Here is an 18,818-nt window from a genome sequence, read left to right on the forward strand (position 1 = left end):
CAGGTCATGTCACGATAGGTCACCCCAGGTCACGAAAGGTCAGGTCAGGTCACGATAGGTCATGCCAGGTCACAGGGGTTGCTTAGGTCACAACAGATCACCCCAGGTCACGATAGGTCACGTTAGGTCACCATAGGTCATGCCAGGTCACGATGGGTCAGGTCAGGTCTCCGGTCAACTCGGATCATGCAAGGTCACAGGGGTCGCTTAGGTCACAATAGGTCACCCCAGGTCACGGGTCACGATGGGTCAGGCCAGGTCACAGGTCACCTAAGGTCATGATAGGTAAATGCAGGTCAAACTGGTCACATTAGGTTAGGGCAGGTCAATTAGGTCACGACGGGCCAGGTCAGGTCACTGGGTTGACCTCAGGTCACGGTGATTCAGGCCACGGCACAGAGGTCACCTAGGGTCACGATAGGTCAAGTCCAGATCAAGCTGGTCACGTTAGGCACGGTCAGGCCATTTGGGTCATATGAGGTCACGATGGGTCAGGGTAGGTCACAAAGGTTTCATGAGTTGGGCATTGAATCTGGAATCCATCACTTTTTGTTCCATGCCGATCTGACGTTCAGAAGTTGAGATATTGGAGAAACACCGCATAAGTACTTGGTAGGTACTTTGTATAAGTACTTGGTAATTGTCAGAGTACTTGGTACTTGGAACTTGGCAGGGCATAAGATTTGGAATCGATTAGTGTTGGTCCCGTGTAAATCCGACTTTTGTGTCCCCGCCCGCTGCTTGCAAACTCAGGCCAGCCTCCAATGACGTCACTCGAGGCCGCTGGACAAACCGCCTATGGAGATTCGTGGCGTTACGCTGTGCAGCAATTGAAAACAAATCAAAGAGTCAATATGCGCTGAAAATAAGCCTTACTCGCTACTTTATCTTTTCAATTCAAGAAAACATAAGCTGCTACCACAGGCCCACACTTAAAACCTTGTCCTAACCACCTGTCTAGTACTCGCGCCACTTACTGCTAAGTAGGTACCTACCTAACCATGCTGAGAAATGAATTCAGATTGCATTCGGCTTATTTCAGCACAATTTCTTCGTCTTCGTCTTCGTCTTCGTCTTCGTCTTCGTCTTCGTCTTCGTCTTCGTCTTCGTCTTCGTCTTCGTCTTCGTCTTCGTCTTCGTCTTCGTCTTCGTCTTCGTCTTCGTCTTCGTCTTCGTCTTCGTCTTCGTCTTCGTCTTCGTCTTCGTCTTCGTCTTCGTCTTCGTCTTCGTCTTCGTCTTCGTCTTCGTCTTCGTCTTCGTCTTCGTCTTCGTCTTCGTCTTCGTCTTCGTCTTCGTCTTCGTCTTCGTCTTCGTCTTCGTCTTCGTCTTCGTCTTCGTCTTCGTCTTCGTCTTCGTCTTCGTCTTCGTCTTCGTCTTCGTCTTCGTCTTCGTCTTCGTCTTCGTCTTCGTCTTCGTCTTCGTCTTCGTCTTCGTCTTCGTCTTCGTCTTCGTCTTCGTCTTCGTCTTCGTCTTCGTCTTCGTCTTCGTCTTCGTCTTCGTCTTCGTCTTCGTCTTCGTCTTCGTCTCGGCTCGGCTCGGCTCGGATTTCTACAATTATATTTATATAAATTTATACGTATATATAGACAATTTTGAGCTTACCCCGAAAAAATGATGTAGGTATCCATTTAATAGCATTTCAGAACAATAAGCTTCTCAGTTTGGAATGTTTTATAACAAAGCTCAATTTAGCATCATTTTATGATAATATTTTCGAAAATCTTGCCCACATACCTTTCTATATTCATGTGCAACAATATTTGAAAACTTGGGAACACCGGCGCTTGATTTTCTACTTAAATACTCTACCCCGGAATGCTGGCACGACATCAAATTTTGATCACCCTGGCAAAACGCGTTACACATCTTGGCTATACCAGGAGAAACTTTCAAAATATTTTGATGAAACATACAGAACCTACCCTTAAACCATTTCAGAAAAAGCTTTCAATGTTTTCCACCAGTGAAATTAACATTGCTCACCATAAATAAGTCTAGGTTCCCTCAATTGCTTTGCTCAAACATCCCACCTAATCATTGCCTATCAAATTGTATATACATTCTATATAATGGATGACGTCACCGGAGGAAGAAAATCCAGCACCTGATTGGCTGCCGGCGGCTGCTTAACGTAACGTGACGTCACCGGTGGGCACCGGACGTCGCCTTTTTGCAAGATACTTTTTCGCCTGGTTACCAACGCTCAATGACGCCAGTTAAATGAGGAAATAAATTGCTTTCCGGTGTAGAAAGCGCCCAATCGGTCACTTTAAACTTGATTAAATAATTAACAGTAATTATAAACCACCCTTCAGCTCCTAATCGCACACAAATATTGAAATCCCTCTCTCACCCTCTCAGCACGTCGCTCGCCATGGCCGCCGCGGCCGCCGGCAGAACAGCGCTGTCTTACCAACGAATTTCTGTCAATTTCAACGAACCGATTTTCAGGAAAACTATCCCACAGCATTCACAACACTCACTTTTACGTCGTGGATTACTTTTCTGGACACTTGCACTTGATTTTCCATTTATTTGCGAATTTTCAAAATCGCGTATCTTCCGCTGCATTCACCGGCCGAGAGCAACTGAGAGAATGGTGGCCGGCCGTGCACTGCCTCCATCACATCGAAATGATTACTTTACTGCACAAATCGGCCTGGCCCAGTAATTTAAACTTGATAATTTAATTAGAGGAATGTTTTAAACTATACTCAACGTCTCTTTAATCGTGGAAAGTAATTATTTCGCTATTATCTACCGAACGACCCGCCGCAATGGCTGACGCCGCCGGGCGCCCGCTTCGGCAGCGGCCGGATCTGAGGGATCTGATTGGTCGAGCGCTCACTTGGTAGGGAGCTCCGATTGGTCGAGCGCCACTTGGTATGTATTTTCTAAATAAAAAAGCGTGATGTTTTTCAATAAATTTTCTTTACAGAATCGACTGAATGTACTACTCGATGAAAATGAAAAAGTTTTGTACGACAAAATATTTGTATTTTGTGTCGTTTATTAACGCTAGCTAGTATATACCAACGTTGGTATATTCGTTATCCTAGGGGAGGGGAGATGGAATCGAAATTTATTTTGTCTTTCTGAGCATCGCAAACTATTTTAAATAATCGTAGTTGATTTTCCAAACACATGTGACACGGTCATTTGGCTTTATTTCAGCCACACTCGTTTCCACTCACCTGGTGTCTGGTAGGACTTGGTAGGATGGTGTATAGCCGAATCTCCGGGATCGGAAGAGGCGTGGCAGATAACTGCTCGAGAATTCAGCCGCTTAGGACGTCTGTCCAAGTAATGCAAAGTGAATGCGTCTGTCCGAGCCTATCTCGCAAGCCCCAACAGAAAAACCTCGCTTAAAAAACTGAGCCCTTCAAAAAACCCGCAAAGCTACTCAAATAGTAAGTAAACTAGTGGATCCTGGCTTGCTTCGCGGCGCAAAAGGTTATAGATTGATGAGGCATAAAATTTGGGATCGAATGGTGTTTGTCCCGTGTCGATCGGCTTTCTAGAAGCTAAGATAATCGCAAAAAACCTGTTCGACTTGCAAAAGTACTTGGTACTTGCTTGGTACTTGCAAAGGTACTTGGTACTTGCTTGGTATCTGGAACATGCAAAAAGTACTTGGTACTGGCTTGGTACTTGCAAAGGTACTTGGTACTTGCTTGGTACCGGGTTCGCCGGGTAGGAAAACTTGCCACTCTACTCCCCCCCCATTTCCCAGTTCCCCCCCCCCCGCCCCCCAGATTTGGTATCGTTCGGTGCTTGTCCGGTGTGAATCGGTCGTGAATAAGTCGACATACGCACGGTGAATTATTACCATCGGCGCTGATCAGAATCTTTAAAACGGAGGACCCCACGCTCATTAACTGCACGTCAATCGGCCGTGTTTCACTTTTCCCAGATCTACGTCAAACTATACGTATTTAAAACTACATATTCTACAGCCGAATTTTCAAACTGGGGGTACCCTCGCTCATTACTGCGCGCGAATTCAGCCGCATTCCTGTGTCTTTCTGCTAATGTTAAGTGAATGCGTCTGTCACGTCCTATCTCGCAAGCCCCAAGAGAAAAAGCTCGCTGCGAAAACTGAACGCTTCAAAAAACCCGCAATCCTACTCAAATAGTATATTAACTAGTGGATCCTGGCTTGCTTCGCGGCGCAAAAGGTTATAAAATGATGAGGCATAAAATTTGGGATCGAATGGTGTATGTCCCGTGTCGATCGGCTTTCTAGAAGCTAAGATAATCGCAAAAAACCTGTTCGACTTGCAAAAGTACTTGGTACTTGCTTGGTACTTGCAAAAGTACTTGGTACTTGCTTGGTATCTGGAACATGCAAAAAGTACTTGGTGCTGGCTTGGTACTTGCAAAGGTACTTGGTACTTGCTTGGTACCGGGTTCGCTGGGTAGGAAAACTTGCCACTCTACTCCCCCCCATTTCCCAGTTCCCCCCCCCCGCCCCCCAGATTTGGTATCGATCGGTGCTTGTCCGGTGTGAATCGGTCGTGAATAAGTCGAGATACGCACGGTGAATTATTACCATCGGCGCTGATGAGAATCTTTAAAACGGAGGACCCCACGCTCATTAACTGCACGTCAATCGGCCGTGTTTCACTTTTCCCAGATCTACGTCAAACTATACGTATTTAAAACTACATATTTTACAGCCGAATCTTCTAACTGGGGGTACCCTCGCTCATTACTGCGCGAGAATTCAGCCGCATTCCTGTGTCTTTCTGCTAATGTTAAGTGAATGCGTCTGTCACGTCCTATCTCGCAAGCCCCAAGAGAAAAACCTCGCTGCGAAAACTGAGCGCTTCAAAAAACCCGCAATCCTACTCAAATAGTATATTAACTAGTGGATCCTGGCTTGCTTCGCGGCGCAAAAGGTTATAGATTGATGAGGCATAAAATTTGGGATCGAATGGTGTTTGTCCCGTGTCGATCGGCTTTCTAGAAGCTAAGATAATCGCAAAAAACCTGTTCGACTTGCAAAAGTACTTGGTACTTGCTTGGTACTTGCAAAGGTACTTGGTACTTGCTTGGTATCTGGAACATGCAAAAAGTACTTGGTACTGGCTTGGTACTTGCAAAGGTACTTGGTACTTGCTTGGTACCGGGTTCGCCGGGTAGGAAAACTTGCCACTCTACTCCCCCCCCATTTCCCAGTTCCCCCCCCCCCCGCCCCCCAGATTTGGTATCGTTCGGTGCTTGTCCGGTGTGAATCGGTCGTGAATAAGTCGACATACGCACGGTGAATTATTACCATCGGCGCTGATCAGAATCTTTAAAACGGAGGACCCCACGCTCATTAACTGCACGTCAATCGGCCGTGTTTCACTTTTCCCAGATCTACGTCAAACTATACGTATTTAAAACTACATATTCTACAGCCGAATTTTCAAACTGGGGGTACCCTCGCTCATTACTGCGCGCGAATTCAGCCGCATTCCTGTGTCTTTCTGCTAATGTTAAGTGAATGCGTCTGTCACGTCCTATCTCGCAAGCCCCAAGAGAAAAAGCTCGCTGCGAAAACTGAACGCTTCAAAAAACCCGCAATCCTACTCAAATAGTATATTAACTAGTGGATCCTGGCTTGCTTCGCGGCGCAAAAGGTTATAAAATGATGAGGCATAAAATTTGGGATCGAATGGTGTATGTCCCGTGTCGATCGGCTTTCTAGAAGCTAAGATAATCGCAAAAAACCTGTTCGACTTGCAAAAGTACTTGGTACTTGCTTGGTACTTGCAAAAGTACTTGGTACTTGCTTGGTATCTGGAACATGCAAAAAGTACTTGGTGCTGGCTTGGTACTTGCAAAGGTACTTGGTACTTGCTTGGTACCGGGTTCGCTGGGTAGGAAAACTTGCCACTCTACTCCCCCCCATTTCCCAGTTCCCCCCCCCCCGCCCCCCAGATTTGGTATCGATCGGTGCTTGTCCGGTGTGAATCGGTCGTGAATAAGTCGAGATACGCACGGTGAATTATTACCATCGGCGCTGATGAGAATCTTTAAAACGGAGGACCCCACGCTCATTAACTGCACGTCAATCGGCCGTGTTTCACTTTTCCCAGATCTACGTCAAACTATACGTATTTAAAACTACATATTTTACAGCCGAATCTTCTAACTGGGGGTACCCTCGCTCATTACTGCGCGAGAATTCAGCCGCATTCCTGTGTCTTTCTGCTAATGTTAAGTGAATGCGTCTGTCACGTCCTATCTCGCAAGCCCCAAGAGAAAAACCTCGCTGCGAAAACTGAGCGCTTCAAAAAACCCGCAATCCTACTCAAATAGTATATTAATGAGCAGAGTGTTCTCACGCCTCCTAATGCACGGCTCTAAGTGTCATTGAGCTATCAGCTGCCAGCAGTTTTCGGACAAAGAAGTTCTTAGTTCTTACTGAATCCAATTTTATTTCAACAAAAGATTGTCACTGTTCTATTTTTCTTCTTAAACGTTTTTGAAAAAGCGCTGAAGAAGTCTTTGATAGACGAAACCGGTCCGATTATTCATTTTCTAATTGTTTTTTTGAATATATTCGTAGACTACTGGCTCTTTACTACAAAATTGAGAATGTTTGGTATTACTTTGACCCGAACGACGTGCAGCTGAATTTTCCCTCTTGAATGATTATGGACAGCTCGCAAAATTAACTTCAACCTAAACTACCGACAAGCAGAAGAAAATCCGATACAAGCCTACGTCAATCCTCTCACATTGTTCAACCGTTGAAACGTTAAAGGCATTTGTTCAGTCCGAGTCGCTATGTCGACCACCCGCACCGTGCTGGGGGGGGGGGGCGTTTTTACGCCCTTCCCCTCAGGTTTTTCGCGAATATCTCAAAAACGGCGACGCGACGCGTAGCGTCATTCAAGGTCAGGTCACCAGGTAACGTCAAGTGACCTTACCTCAGAAAAAAATTGAAAGCTCGCTGTAGCTACACCGACTGAGCGATCACTTTAAAACTTTCAGTACTTGCTTAGGGTAACAGTATGTATAAAATGGATACCTCGGATTTTTATGTCTGTGACCTAAGGTCAGGTCAATTTTGCGACTGCTACATTAGGTATAAGTCAACGGGAGAAAATTAAAATGCGCCTTTTTTGGACGAATTTCGTTCTACACCCTCTCAAATATCGGTCCATTGGTAAACATGACACTCTGAATCGGAAAATTGCACCTGTGACCCCCTGTGTGTGCCCCTGAGGTCATTTTAGGACATAAAAAATCTTCAGCAGTTCTTTGACTTTTGACAGACGTGCTAGAACGGTGAAAACACCGTTGATCTGAGGTCAAATTTGAGGTCAATTAGAGCGGTGCCCTCTGGGGGCTAGACCGTTGATCTGAGGTCAAATTTGAGGACATGCTGGCGAAAGAGCGTTAAAAGAGCTATCGAATGCGCTTTTCCGCGGCGCTGTGGCTCTATTGGTTCCCGAGTTAGCCGTCGGTTGCGAAACCGTTTAAATAAACAAAATTTAACCTTTGCTGAACCCTGGTGACCTGACCTTTGCCCTAACCTTAAAATGACCGAGTGTTTTCCTCCTTATTTTTGACGCTCTTTCGATTGCCGCTTACCGCGTGTCGTTACGTGACCCAGGAGCCGAGCTAGACGGAGGGGCGTGAACCCCCCCCCCCCCCCAGCACTCGATGGAAAGTTCATGCCACCAACACGGCGCGGGTTAATTGCTATGTTAGCTAGCTCCTGTTGTAAGCTGTGGAGTCGTGGACCTGATCTTGAAGGAACTGGGCCTAACATTTTCATAGCAAACGTAAAAAAATGTTTAATAGGTTGCGCAAAAAATAGCATCTCTTTTATGAAACATTTGCGAAACCTTCAACATCATCCCCAGACCCCATTAGTGTCTAGCTCCCAATGACGACCATAAAAGCGTCCCCATCCCGTCATATGCGGCGGAACGGGGAGGGCACCGGGGCACCGTGCCCCCCTTTGATTTTGGCATTTCAACATTAGCCCTATGAGCGTTGCATGAAAATAATAGTACCAAAAGTCGGCAGTGCCCCACCCCCTTAATTGTAGGTGTTCCGCCGCTACTGCATCCCGTCAACGTGGGTTTATCATAAGGATGCTAAGATTTAATTTACAATCCGAGGCTGTAATGATGGAAAGCAAATTTACATTTTACATGTGAAACAAGCTGACACAACTAGATATCTCCTCTCTCGCTCCCTCTCACTGATTTACCCATTGCCTTCTATCTCATTTTACCCTCTCTGGTTTTCTTTTCAGTTTTCTCTCTCTCTCTCTCTCTCTCTCCCTCTCTCTCTCTCTCTCTTGCTCTCTATCTCTCTTTCTCGCTCTCTCGCTCTCTCTCTCTCTCTCGCTCTCTCTCTCTCTCTCTCGCTCTCTCTCTCTCTCTCTTGCTCTCTCTCTCGCTCTCCCCCTCTCTCTTTCTCTTTCTCTCTCTTTCTCTCTCTCTCCCTCTCTCTCTCTCTCCCTATCTCTTTCTCTCTCTCCTCTCTCTCTCTTTCTCTATCTCTTTCCTCTCTCTCTCCCTGTCTCTCTCTCACCCTCTCCATCTCCCTCTCTCTCTCTTGTCTCTCTCTCTCTCTCTCTCTCCCTCTCTCTCTCTCTCTCTCTCTTTCCTCACAATATTCTCGACTGTCACAGCGTTGTAGGGCTTGTTTCCAGACAGGTCCCGGCGCTCCCCACTCCGCAGGCCTTAGCCCACACGGCTCAACGCCCAAACACCCTCCGGCGGATGACCTCTGACCTCGGCGACCTGACCCCAGCCGACCGATCGCGTCCCTCTCCATGCCTCCGCCCCGCTTCCCCCACTACAGCTGCGTAGTAATTGTAGCGTGTGCAAAGGTCACGTGACATTATTTACTTCTGCATCTTGTTCGGCTGACAAGAGATGGCACTAGTGGTCTGTGGATCAGAGGCGGGGCTAGGTTCTACGACTTCTTGGGGCACACTTTTGGGCAGAAAAGAGGTTTTTTTTGGCTCCCCATTCCAAAATGCTTCGAATATACAAAAACAAGTAAGATATTCGAAAATCGGAGGACCAAACGGATTGTTTGACGTATCTTGCGCGACTGAGAATTGATCGGTCTTCAAACTACTGAACAAAAACGAGGTGATTAGTAGCAAGTGCTGGTGACTGTACTAGGTAGGTAGATACTCATTTGTAAACAGAGCGTTCCACCAACCCTCGCCAGAAATTCAATCAGCAGTTGCTTATCTTAAAACGTTTCAGTGCACTAACAATCTTTAAAAATGACGTCCTCCCTTTCAATGGTTCGTTCGAAGACACAAAGCCAGAATCAGCCAAGCAATATCGGAATCCATTGCGAGGTGTGTCGACTGTCGGATGTGCCCATCCACATAACATAGCACACACTGCTAAATGCAGGTACGCTCACCTACACATTAGGTATTCGAAGGACTCGATAGCTCATACACATGGAAGAAACACATGAAATGTTGTTAATAGCTGCAGCAGAAGTTTGGCGTCCGATGCCTCTTCGCCAAGTTAAGACCATGCCAATCTCGGCCAGTCTGCCGCCGCGCCGGCACTGGCCGTGGTGTGACGTCATCCGGCCGGCTCGGCGCTGGGTAGTTCCACACTTACTGTGGACGTCAAACCGCGTGGGACGCGACTTTTTCGCAATAACTTTTGAATACGTTGCCTCTCAAGAACGAAACTTCGGCAATGGACGTTTCAGACCCCGGCCTAATTTTTATTACTAAGGGTTTTCAATGTCCGATCAATATTTAGGGCACTTCCCGTTCACTCGTAATGTTAAATTTTGCTCCTGAAACTCTCTCGGTGAGCAGAGGCTACTCCACAAGGGGCGGAGCCATAGTGTGACGTTGGAGCTAAGCTCCGCCTCGGCTGGCCGTTGCCTGAGGCGCTACCTGACCCGAGACCGGTCAGTCGCGGTCCGTAGGGGTTGGTACGCGGTGCTTCCTGCCAACACACCCAGCCGCATGGCGTACGTTATTCATGCTTGCCCTCTAAGGGCTGCAAGAATGTATTTGCAATGCGCCTCTTGTCGGTATTTAACCGTAGAGTACCTACATAGAGTATTCTTTTTAGAATGGACCGAGTGTTGACTGTTCGCACTTCTATCAATGAAATATTTTCTTCGACTCGCTAAGAATGTCACCCAGATAGGAAGACTATACGCGTATGCCAAATATTACGATGATTTAAGAATAACAGAAAATAATTAAATGATTATTTGATAAGTTTGTCAACGTAATTACGTAAATGAGATACATAATAATATAATATATTTGCACAGTCAGGTTAATTTTTTTAATTAAAATTTTAATTTTAGGTTCTTGTAGATATCAAACCGCCAGGAACGTAAGTACACTTCGTGTTATCCTGCCAAGCCCCAATATGCCCCAACTTAAATGTTTCCGTAATGCACCGGTACGCATAGCCGGAGGGGAGCCGGATCCGCCGGAGCCGTCATATTTTGCCCTGAGTGGGAGCCGGAGCCGGAGCCGTATTGCCATTTTACTCGGAGCCGGAGCCGGAGCTGGAGCTGACTCAAATGTTCAAGGCTCTGCATCCCTGCTGCTAAGTCAATAATTCGTATAGTTAATTTGGTAAAGGGCCATACTGAACAATCTCGTTTTTTTTTTCTCGGATTAAAAAACCTGGTAAAAGGCCATACTGAACAATCTCGGTTTCGAGATGTCCGCCCATCTGAGACCCGACGCACACAGCATGCAGAACCGGTTCTGAGTGAGGATCGACCGACAGATGGCAGTCGTGTCTGAGCGGTAGATGGCAGGGAATTCGTAGTTAGTAGGCGGGGCTTCGCGAGCAGCCTGACGATAGCCGCCATCCGGGCTGATATTTCACTTAGCATTACGAGTGAACGGGAAGTGCCCTAAATATTGATCGGACATTGAAAAACCTTAGTAATAAAAATTAGGCCGGGGTCTGAAACGTCCATTGCCGAAGTTTCGTTCTTGAGAGGCAACGTATTCAAAAGTTATTGCGAAAAAGTCGCGTCCCACGCGGTTTGACGTCCACAGTAGGTAACTCGCTGCCCGGAGCAGTACTTTTATCGTATCGGTTGCCGATCGTCGTCCGAATATGTCCAATGCAACTCCGTGGAGTGCCCGGCCGCACTCTGCCGAGTGTGCCGCAAGGAAGGACATCCAGCGGCACTGCTGAGCTGCCGGGCTCTGGCCGTTGGCGGGACGACGGCTGGCGCGCGGGCACCATCCATCCCAAGGATACGGAAATGCAGGAAATGCAGCCTCGGCCGCCGGTTTCCGCGCCCAACTGAGTGAGCTCGCTATGCCCCCATTCCCTTGAGGGGCTGGAGGGAGAAATAACAACAAGAAGTCACCTGGAAGTAGCCGTCGAGAAGAGCTTGCTCTGGTTGATCGAGATGGACGACGAGTCGGACATCTTGGTCGGAGTGGCCACGGCGCGGCTTTTCGCCGACTCCTTGTACCGGGAAGCAATCACACGCCCTTTACGCTTTCCAGCGGTCTTTCCCCTGAAACAGATTTCGGGTTGGTATGTTATAAATGCCTATTGTTCAGTATTTGAGCGCTGAGTGTAGCTAACAAATATAATATCAATAACACAGGACTGAGCAAATGAATGTGATGTTGGATCAGGAAAACAGGTAGGTAATTGGTACCTGCTTCATGTACTGATGTACATGACAAAGGATGAGTTGCCTCAGGACCATGTTAATCAGCTTTATTATCTAGTTGGGCATGCAAGTGGCAAACAGCAGCCTTGAGAGCTCCCACACATATTTATTATTGCATAGTATCATTAGCTAGTTATTCAACTGACAATGTATTGACCAGTTTTTTTATTCTTCTTCTTAGTGCTTATCTACCAGCTTGCCATATTTGTGAAAGTTCTCTCAAAAGTAAAACACTTACTTGATTTCTGGGAGAGATTCTGTGACAATAATTTTTGTGCCTCCATCATTGCTTGTGGCAAGTGGCTTCATGCCCTTCTTTGGACTTCTGGTTTTAGCAGGAGAGTTGCCTGCACCAGCCTCTGACACAGATTCTGTAGCTGTTGGCATCATGTTGTCCATATGTTGGTGTGAGCCTGTGGGTTCTTTGCCTCACTGGCAAAAGTTCCACCTTCAGCAGTCTGCAGCGTTCCCTTTAGTTTTCACCTCCAGCAATGACTGTGGACAGACATAGGTAGTTAGAAAGGCTATAAATGCACAAAGATGACTGCATGACAAATATAATTTCAAAAAATCTAAGTTAACTGCCTGAAACCTTGAAACAAATCAAATGCAAAAAATAGGTAGGTGCCTATACCACTGATTCCAGGGCAATCTTCATTTCAACTTAGAATTTCTTATGAAAATTTCAAATTTGTGTGCACATTGGCATTTCCTCATATGCACATTTCCTTGTATTCCATTAATTCATCAACCTAAAATAAGCTGATCTACCCAACCTAACCTAAAGATGAGGAAATGTGAATTTGAAGGAATGAGTGGATAAAAATTTGCTGACCATTGCCCAAGGGATGACAAAGATTAGTGACAAAATTGAAATGCCAAAAACTTCTCATTTCAAACTATTGGGAAAAATTAACAAAAGCATTTGAATAGAATTTACCAGCTCGACAGGTCGCAGGACTAAACAACTTTTGTTTGTTGCGTTTGTACCTTCCTAAGTTTCGCTCATGAAACCCCATTGATATAAATACCTGGGGATTGTTACCTATGCCGTGCATAAGCTATATTGAAAAAAAATATACCTGTTTCCGCTGTGGTCAGTTTTCAGCCCAATATAATTGAAAGATGGTTGTTTAGCTTCAAGTGTACCGCGCTATTTTTGCGGAAAGGAATAACACGAGAAACCTGTTTAATTTTGATAGTGATCTCTGTCAGTATGAGCAGTTTCCATGGTAACTACTTTGTGAGGAAAGCAAAGTTGAAATTTGTCTTGTTTGAAAAAGTATGAATAAAAGAAAAATTTGTAAATGATAATTATAATTTCAAATAAATCTAACTTGTGACCATTTATTCTGTAGAAACGAAGCTTTTGCCTAAGTAAACATTTAACAACTTATGGGCTTATTTTTGACTGAACATAAACTACAATATTTAAGAGAAATGGCGCAGCTGTTACGATAGATGAAAATTATGAAATATTGGATTTGGATTGGATTTCGATTGTGATTTCCGGGGATAGGTATTTCAATTTTGCGTTGTTAGTGATTAAGAATAACTATAATAATCGCCCTACATGATAATAAGAACGTGCAAAACTGTATATCAAAACTGATATCTAATACTGTGACTTGTAAGTCAATTTTCATGTCAATGTGACATTATCTCATTGTTTTATGTGCCAACGACAATGACAATCACATTGATTTGAGTTTTCTCGAGTTTTGCAAGCAATCAGATTTCTGTGTGCATCATGGATTGAGTGAAATTGTCAGGAACTCAGCTTAATTATTGTGCTTTCTGGTAGCTCCCGTTTGCTTGTTGTTCCGATTTTTTCAACAATTAAATTTTGTTCATTCCCTTCACCTTTGCTGTATTGCCACGTTGATTCAAGCCAGATAAAAACTGTGCAATGCAATGTAGAATATAACTCAATTATGACATGAGCTCTGTCAGTATTCATTTAAATGACTTCCTTAAACCACAGTGAGGTCGTGTATACAAGTTGATTGCCGTGCTAATGTAGTCACTTGAGTCATAGGCGGCGGAACGGGGAGGGCACCGGGGCACCGTGCCCCCCTTTGATTTTGGCAATTTAACATTAGCCCTATGGGCGTTGCATGGAAAGAATGGGACCAAAGGTCGGCAGTGCCCCCCTTTAATGTTCGGTAGCGGTGTTCCGCCGCTACTGACTTGAGTTCCATTTTCAGCCTGGATCTACATAAGTTGAATTAATGTGTATTTTCAGCCAGCTTCTAGACGATGGCGGGGAATCTGGTGCGGGCGGCAGCGGCAGCAGTAGGGGGCCGCAGTCTGGGCCGGCTGGTGCCACAGAACACCGCACTGTTCCTGTGTGACATGCAGGAGAAGTTCCGGCCCAACATCAAACACTTTGCTGAGGTGGTGCAGATTTCCAACCGCCTGCTGCAGGCTGCCTCGGTCCTGGACATCCCGAGCATCGTCACGGAGCAGTACCCTAAAGGTGAAAACTCTTTGAAAAAGTACATCGGTACTTCCAAACCGGTACTTTTTTAACCCACGAGCCGCTGGGGGGGGGGCATAAAGTTGCCCCCCCCCCCTTTACGTTTGGTGTAATATCTCCGAAACCGGATAAGATACGAAGCTGAAACTTGGCATAGCTTCAAATGAATACCTAGCGCATATTTGAGGAAAGTTTGGTGGTTGTAGCATATAAAATGACGTCACAGTGACGTCATAAAGTTTTGTCGTTTTCCAATACGGAGCGTTTCCGATGTCGCTGAGCATGAAACGCGGCGGTAAATGAAGCAAACAGCACCTGTTGTCATTCTGACGCATCTAAGTACACTGTTAACTATATCCTGACCAGTTATCGGTCCTATATTCTCGGTCTCATATGTCGGATATATCGTGAGGAAACTAAGGGACGCCAATCTACGATTGGGCTTCTGACGTCACTGTGACGTCATTTCAAATGGGATCGACACCAAATTTGGACACAACCTTGGCTAGGTATTCAGGAATATGTGTGCAAAGTTTCGTTTCTCTATCTCTTCGCGTTGCGACGATATCGTCGGAAAAGTAAAGGGGGGCAACTATATGCCCCCCCCCCCCAGCGGCTGGCGGGTGGCGCGGAGGCCCAGCGGCCGCCGTTTAACAATGCAATAAAACTTTATTTACTTAGCAGGTAGAGCTATCATTGATGCCTATGTTAACTGTTCAGAAGGATCATGTTATCAAAGCGTCGTATTCCATTTGAAGCCGATTGAGTAGGATCTTGAAAATTAGGCCGTCTGCTGCATCGGTAAGACTGACGATCGTGTCAGTTTTCTAGAATGCTACTCGGCTCGCTGTAAAAATGATAATAATGATAATAAGCTACATCCGAATTGTGAAAGCTCGGCACTAGCACCAGCAAATAACTTATAGGTACAGCCCACCGCTTAAGTAATGTAGGGTTTTACCAATCTCAACTGCTCGGGCGCAGCAAATCCGCCGCCGCCTAGCGGTGACCTTGACCCGCGCCGCCCGGCCGCGGCTCCAAAGCCAAGTCGGCGTGGCCGGCGTGGAATTGGGAGAGCTCGAGCACCCCCAGTCCAGCACAATTCTCCACCCGTGGTGTCGTTGACGTTGGAGCAGATTTTAGTAGGTAAACTTTCATTCACTCAGTGCATAAGAGCGATCATAAGGCGGGCGACACCAACCGTTTGTCAGTTTTGAGCAGTCTACTTACACGTTTTATACCCACCAATCCTGTAAACATGTGCATGATCGAATTGATATTTCAGCCAGACAGCGATGTAGGTGTCGTAAACGGAAGGCACCTTTTACGAATAAATATACGTATTTGTGATGCGGCGCTAAATGCCGACGACTTTAACCATGGTATGCTATGAAAAAATAACGATATTGTTGTTCGTTCTCGGCAGGTCTGGGTCACACTGTCCCGGAATTGGAGGTGGAAAAGTACGGACTGACTCCCATCGCTAAGACTCAGTTTTCCATGTGTGTTCCTGAGGTGGACGAAATGCTCAAGGCAAATAAAAACGTGAGTGTGGGATTACGGTGGAGTTTCCCAATGGTCTTGAGGCTCATCTCATGCATAGGTGATTGCGTGATATCTATTAATGGTGTAGCACATTGCTGTGTTTGACTGTTTGTAGTACTTTTTTTAAAGACACTACGTTGCGATAGTGAACGGCATAAAGTGATTAGTGTCAAGATTGCTTGGCACATGACCGCTTGGAAACGTGTTGCTTGGTCTATTGTAATGCAACCCTAATGCTAGGTTTACCAACAGAAAAATCGACGACTGCCGATATTTTTTATTTAATCGTCTCAATATTCACGCAAAAAAAAAAAATACTTGCCCGCATGACTGGCGAAACCCATAGTGACTAGACGAAAATAACTGCAGCCGGCGAATCTTCTGTTAGTAAAACTGGCCTCTGATTCAGTATTTACCGAAGCGGGTGTAGGTAATATGAGAAAATGAAAGCCGGCGATATATGCAGTGGCGGTCATCCGGCTCGGCAGTTTACACTTGCTCTGACATCCCGCTCGCACCGCCGTCAGATCTCCTCCGTGATCCTGTGTGGGATCGAGACGCACGCGTGCATCCTGCAGACCACCATGGACCTGCTGGAGCGCGACTACGATGTGCACGTGGTGGCGGACGCGTGCGCCTCCCGCAGCCACCTGGACCGGTGAGCAGTGCGCAGTGGTGGGCAATAGGCATGGCTGTTAAACCCGCGACGCGCCGATCCACCGGCATTATTGGGTTATTTTCCATTATAATTATAGACAAGACACGTTGTTTCTGTTGTTTTATGTAAGGGACGGCCTATCTCACAACTTACCCTGTCCACCATTACCATTGCTACTGATTCACCCCATTGAAGCTGTTCGCTGATGATGGAAAATGACGACGCATTATGTTGTCAAACTTTGGCTGACATATTGTACGTAGGTGATGCGGAATTATCGAACGCAGATGGTCGGAAGTCATTCGACGACTCCTATCAACCTTTCCACGTATTCTGGAACTATTTTATTTCATTACTTTTGTTATAATGTGACTGATCACGCTTGCTATAATACGCTAAGTGAAATAAACCATGTCGTAATTTTCCGATTGTGTAAATGTAAAATGAGTATGCCTTAGCTCAGAATTCCTGGCAAGGTATAATAGTTGATGGTTATTTTCATACGTCACTAAACCGACTGAAATTTCTGCGTAAATTGTAGTGTTTTGGACTGCTGCCCCTCCTCGATCCCACGGCGCTTGACCAGTCGCTCCGGTGACTATAACCTGGCTTTCTCCCCGCGGCCGAACTGGCTGCGCCACGTGCGAGTGGACTGCACCGCGGTATGGGCCTGGCGTGACTCTGCGCCACTCCACCAGGGTGTACGCGCTGGAGCGCGTGAGGCGACTGGGCGGCTTCGTCACCACCAGCGAGTGCGCCATCCTCAGCCTGGCGCCCAACTCGGCGCACCCCAAGTTCCGTCAGCTACAGAAGATCATCTGGACGCCGGCGCCCGACTCTGGCCTGCTGCCGACCCCGCCGTGAAAGGTGACCCCCGCACCGTGAACCCGTACCGAGGCCCCCGACTTTTTGCTGAGTGACAAGGTTTCGTAGTTTATTTTTGTATCAGGACCATGTGGCGTTTGTTAGTCCACCAGTGACTGGTGCCGGCTGCCGCGGTGGTAGGTGATAGGAGGGGGGGGGGGGAGCAGTGCCACTCAGCCCGTTCCTTCCCACTGCGTTCGCGCCCACCTTGAGTGTATTGACGCATAGATATAGGACAATGGCCGGGGCGTCCGCTGGCGTGCCGGCGCCTCGTCATCGACGGGAAATGGGATCGCTACGGCGGCGGCCGACGTCTATATATCCGCCCGTTTGCCGGCCGGCGGTCACGATCGGACCCTGCCGCACTGACGGGGCTAGGCTACACCATAGACCTCTGTGTATCGGTATTCTCTACCAGAGGTCATTGGTCTAGCTGACCTGACCTGGTACAGAACTTAGTCCATATTTTGACGGATTGCTGTCATTTAAGAGTTGTATCCGCTTACCGTTCTAAAAGCGGATCCCTTCACGGCGATCCGCTCTTCTATTAGCCTAACCGACAGCGCTGTGAAAATGCGACCGTCATGACGCGAGGCCCTGGACGGCCAGACGTAGCTCTGGGCGCTGGGACGGTGGGCCGGTGCGGTCTAGTGTTTGGAGCATCCCGGATAAACGGCGACGGAACTGGCAGCAGCTGAGTGTGCTAGCGATACGGGGCCCCACTGCCACATTGCTCAGTGTATAGTGATTACTCGGAGGTGGTCGGCGCGAGTTTGACCTAGAGGTAGCCACACTGGCCAGCCGAGCTTGGCGTGAGACGCAAACTAACGGATAGTTTGTATATAGTATATACTCGTGCAATATAGGGGACGTGGGCTGATGTGCCAATATGAGGGTGTGTGGTATGGGAAAGGGAAATGCACAGTTGCAAGTCGCAACTGAATAAACATATTTCGAAGCAAACTTGTATTTCATATCCAATTTAATGTTTTGAGCTTCATATAAGCGGCATGCGCAAAAGCAAATTTAGGTACAGGTTTTCCCAAAAAAGTTTACCCACGAAAATTTCAATAAAACCTTCACCTCACGCTCAATTTATTTCATTTTCACACAGTGTTATCTCAAGACAGTGAGAAGTAAATAGCGTAATTTGGAGCGAAGTTGGTTTCATTTTTGTCCTGTCATGTGCACTTCAAGAAAATGACTAGAACACGCTTAAACTAGCCACGGTGGTGCTGAAAATGACTGGATTTTGCGCTAAAACCTATAATTTTTTTAACGGGCCACGTTTGCTGCTAAACAGAACCGATTCGCATGAAATTTGGTTCACTTCTCATCGCATTGCTAAAGCATCGTACAAATTTCAGGCGAGTTGTATAAAAATAACAATTTCATCATTCTTTGGGTAAACTTTTTCGGGGCATCCTGTATATGATGAGAATACGAAAATTGGCTAGTGGAACAGGTAAGATTTGAGTTGACAGAAAAGTGAACAATATAACACACGAGGTCTCGGCAAATGCAAGCCATCGCGCTGAGGACACAGCGAGTTTGCCCCAATATCGGTCCCAGGTATATTTTCCCCAGCTAGTGAACTGCCCGACG

The 18,818-nt window shown here is 46.6% G+C and overlaps 1 protein-coding gene and 1 long non-coding RNA gene across 4 annotated transcripts; one reads left to right on the forward strand and one right to left on the reverse strand.

Annotated features, from left to right (window-relative positions):
- Window positions 1-3,237: 3,237 nt before the first annotated feature.
- LOC122382497 (isochorismatase domain-containing protein 2-like) lies at window positions 3,238-18,176 on the forward strand. Of its 3 annotated transcripts, none has more exons than XM_043367895.1 (5): window positions 3,238-3,410; window positions 13,913-14,146; window positions 15,573-15,691; window positions 16,219-16,349; window positions 17,048-18,176. In XM_043367895.1, exons 2-5 carry the CDS (start codon window positions 13,927-13,929, stop codon window positions 17,211-17,213), a joined length of 636 nt encoding a protein of 211 aa, XP_043223830.1. In that variant the 5' UTR covers window positions 3,238-3,410; window positions 13,913-13,926; the 3' UTR covers window positions 17,214-18,176. The 3 variants fall into 3 exon arrangements, with proteins under 3 accessions (XP_043223830.1, XP_043223829.1, XP_043223828.1); XM_043367894.1 differs by lacking the exon at window positions 3,238-3,410 and adding an exon at window positions 13,124-13,297; XM_043367893.1 differs by lacking the exon at window positions 3,238-3,410 and adding an exon at window positions 13,145-13,186.
- LOC122382498 lies at window positions 11,359-12,836 on the reverse strand. Its single transcript, XR_006256693.1, has 3 exons — window positions 12,750-12,836; window positions 11,906-12,162; window positions 11,359-11,505 (listed from the first exon to the last, which is right to left on the reverse strand). It is a non-coding gene; the product is annotated as an uncharacterized LOC122382498 (long non-coding RNA).
- Window positions 18,177-18,818: the final 642 nt, after the last annotated feature.

This window comes from Amphibalanus amphitrite, unplaced genomic scaffold (genome assembly GCF_019059575.1).
Source record: "Amphibalanus amphitrite isolate SeventyFive unplaced genomic scaffold, NRLGWU_Aamphi_draft 000140F_arrow, whole genome shotgun sequence".
In the NCBI taxonomy this organism is placed as follows: domain Eukaryota; kingdom Metazoa; phylum Arthropoda; class Thecostraca; order Balanomorpha; family Balanidae; genus Amphibalanus; species Amphibalanus amphitrite.

What these genes read in the sequence shown, in the direction of transcription:
- LOC122382497 (XM_043367895.1), top strand. Translation starts at nt 13,927, where the DNA reads ATGGCGGGGAATCTGGTGCGGGCGGCAGCGGCAGCAGTAGGGGGCCGC. An exon ending in TGCTCAAGGCAAATAAAAAC is followed by an intron (nt 15,692 to 16,218) that starts GTGAGTGTGGGA and finishes CACCGCCGTCAG; the next exon opens with ATCTCCTCCGTGATCCTGTG. An exon ending in TCCCGCAGCCACCTGGACCG is followed by an intron (nt 16,350 to 17,047) that starts GTGAGCAGTGCG and finishes CCACTCCACCAG; the next exon opens with GGTGTACGCGCTGGAGCGCG.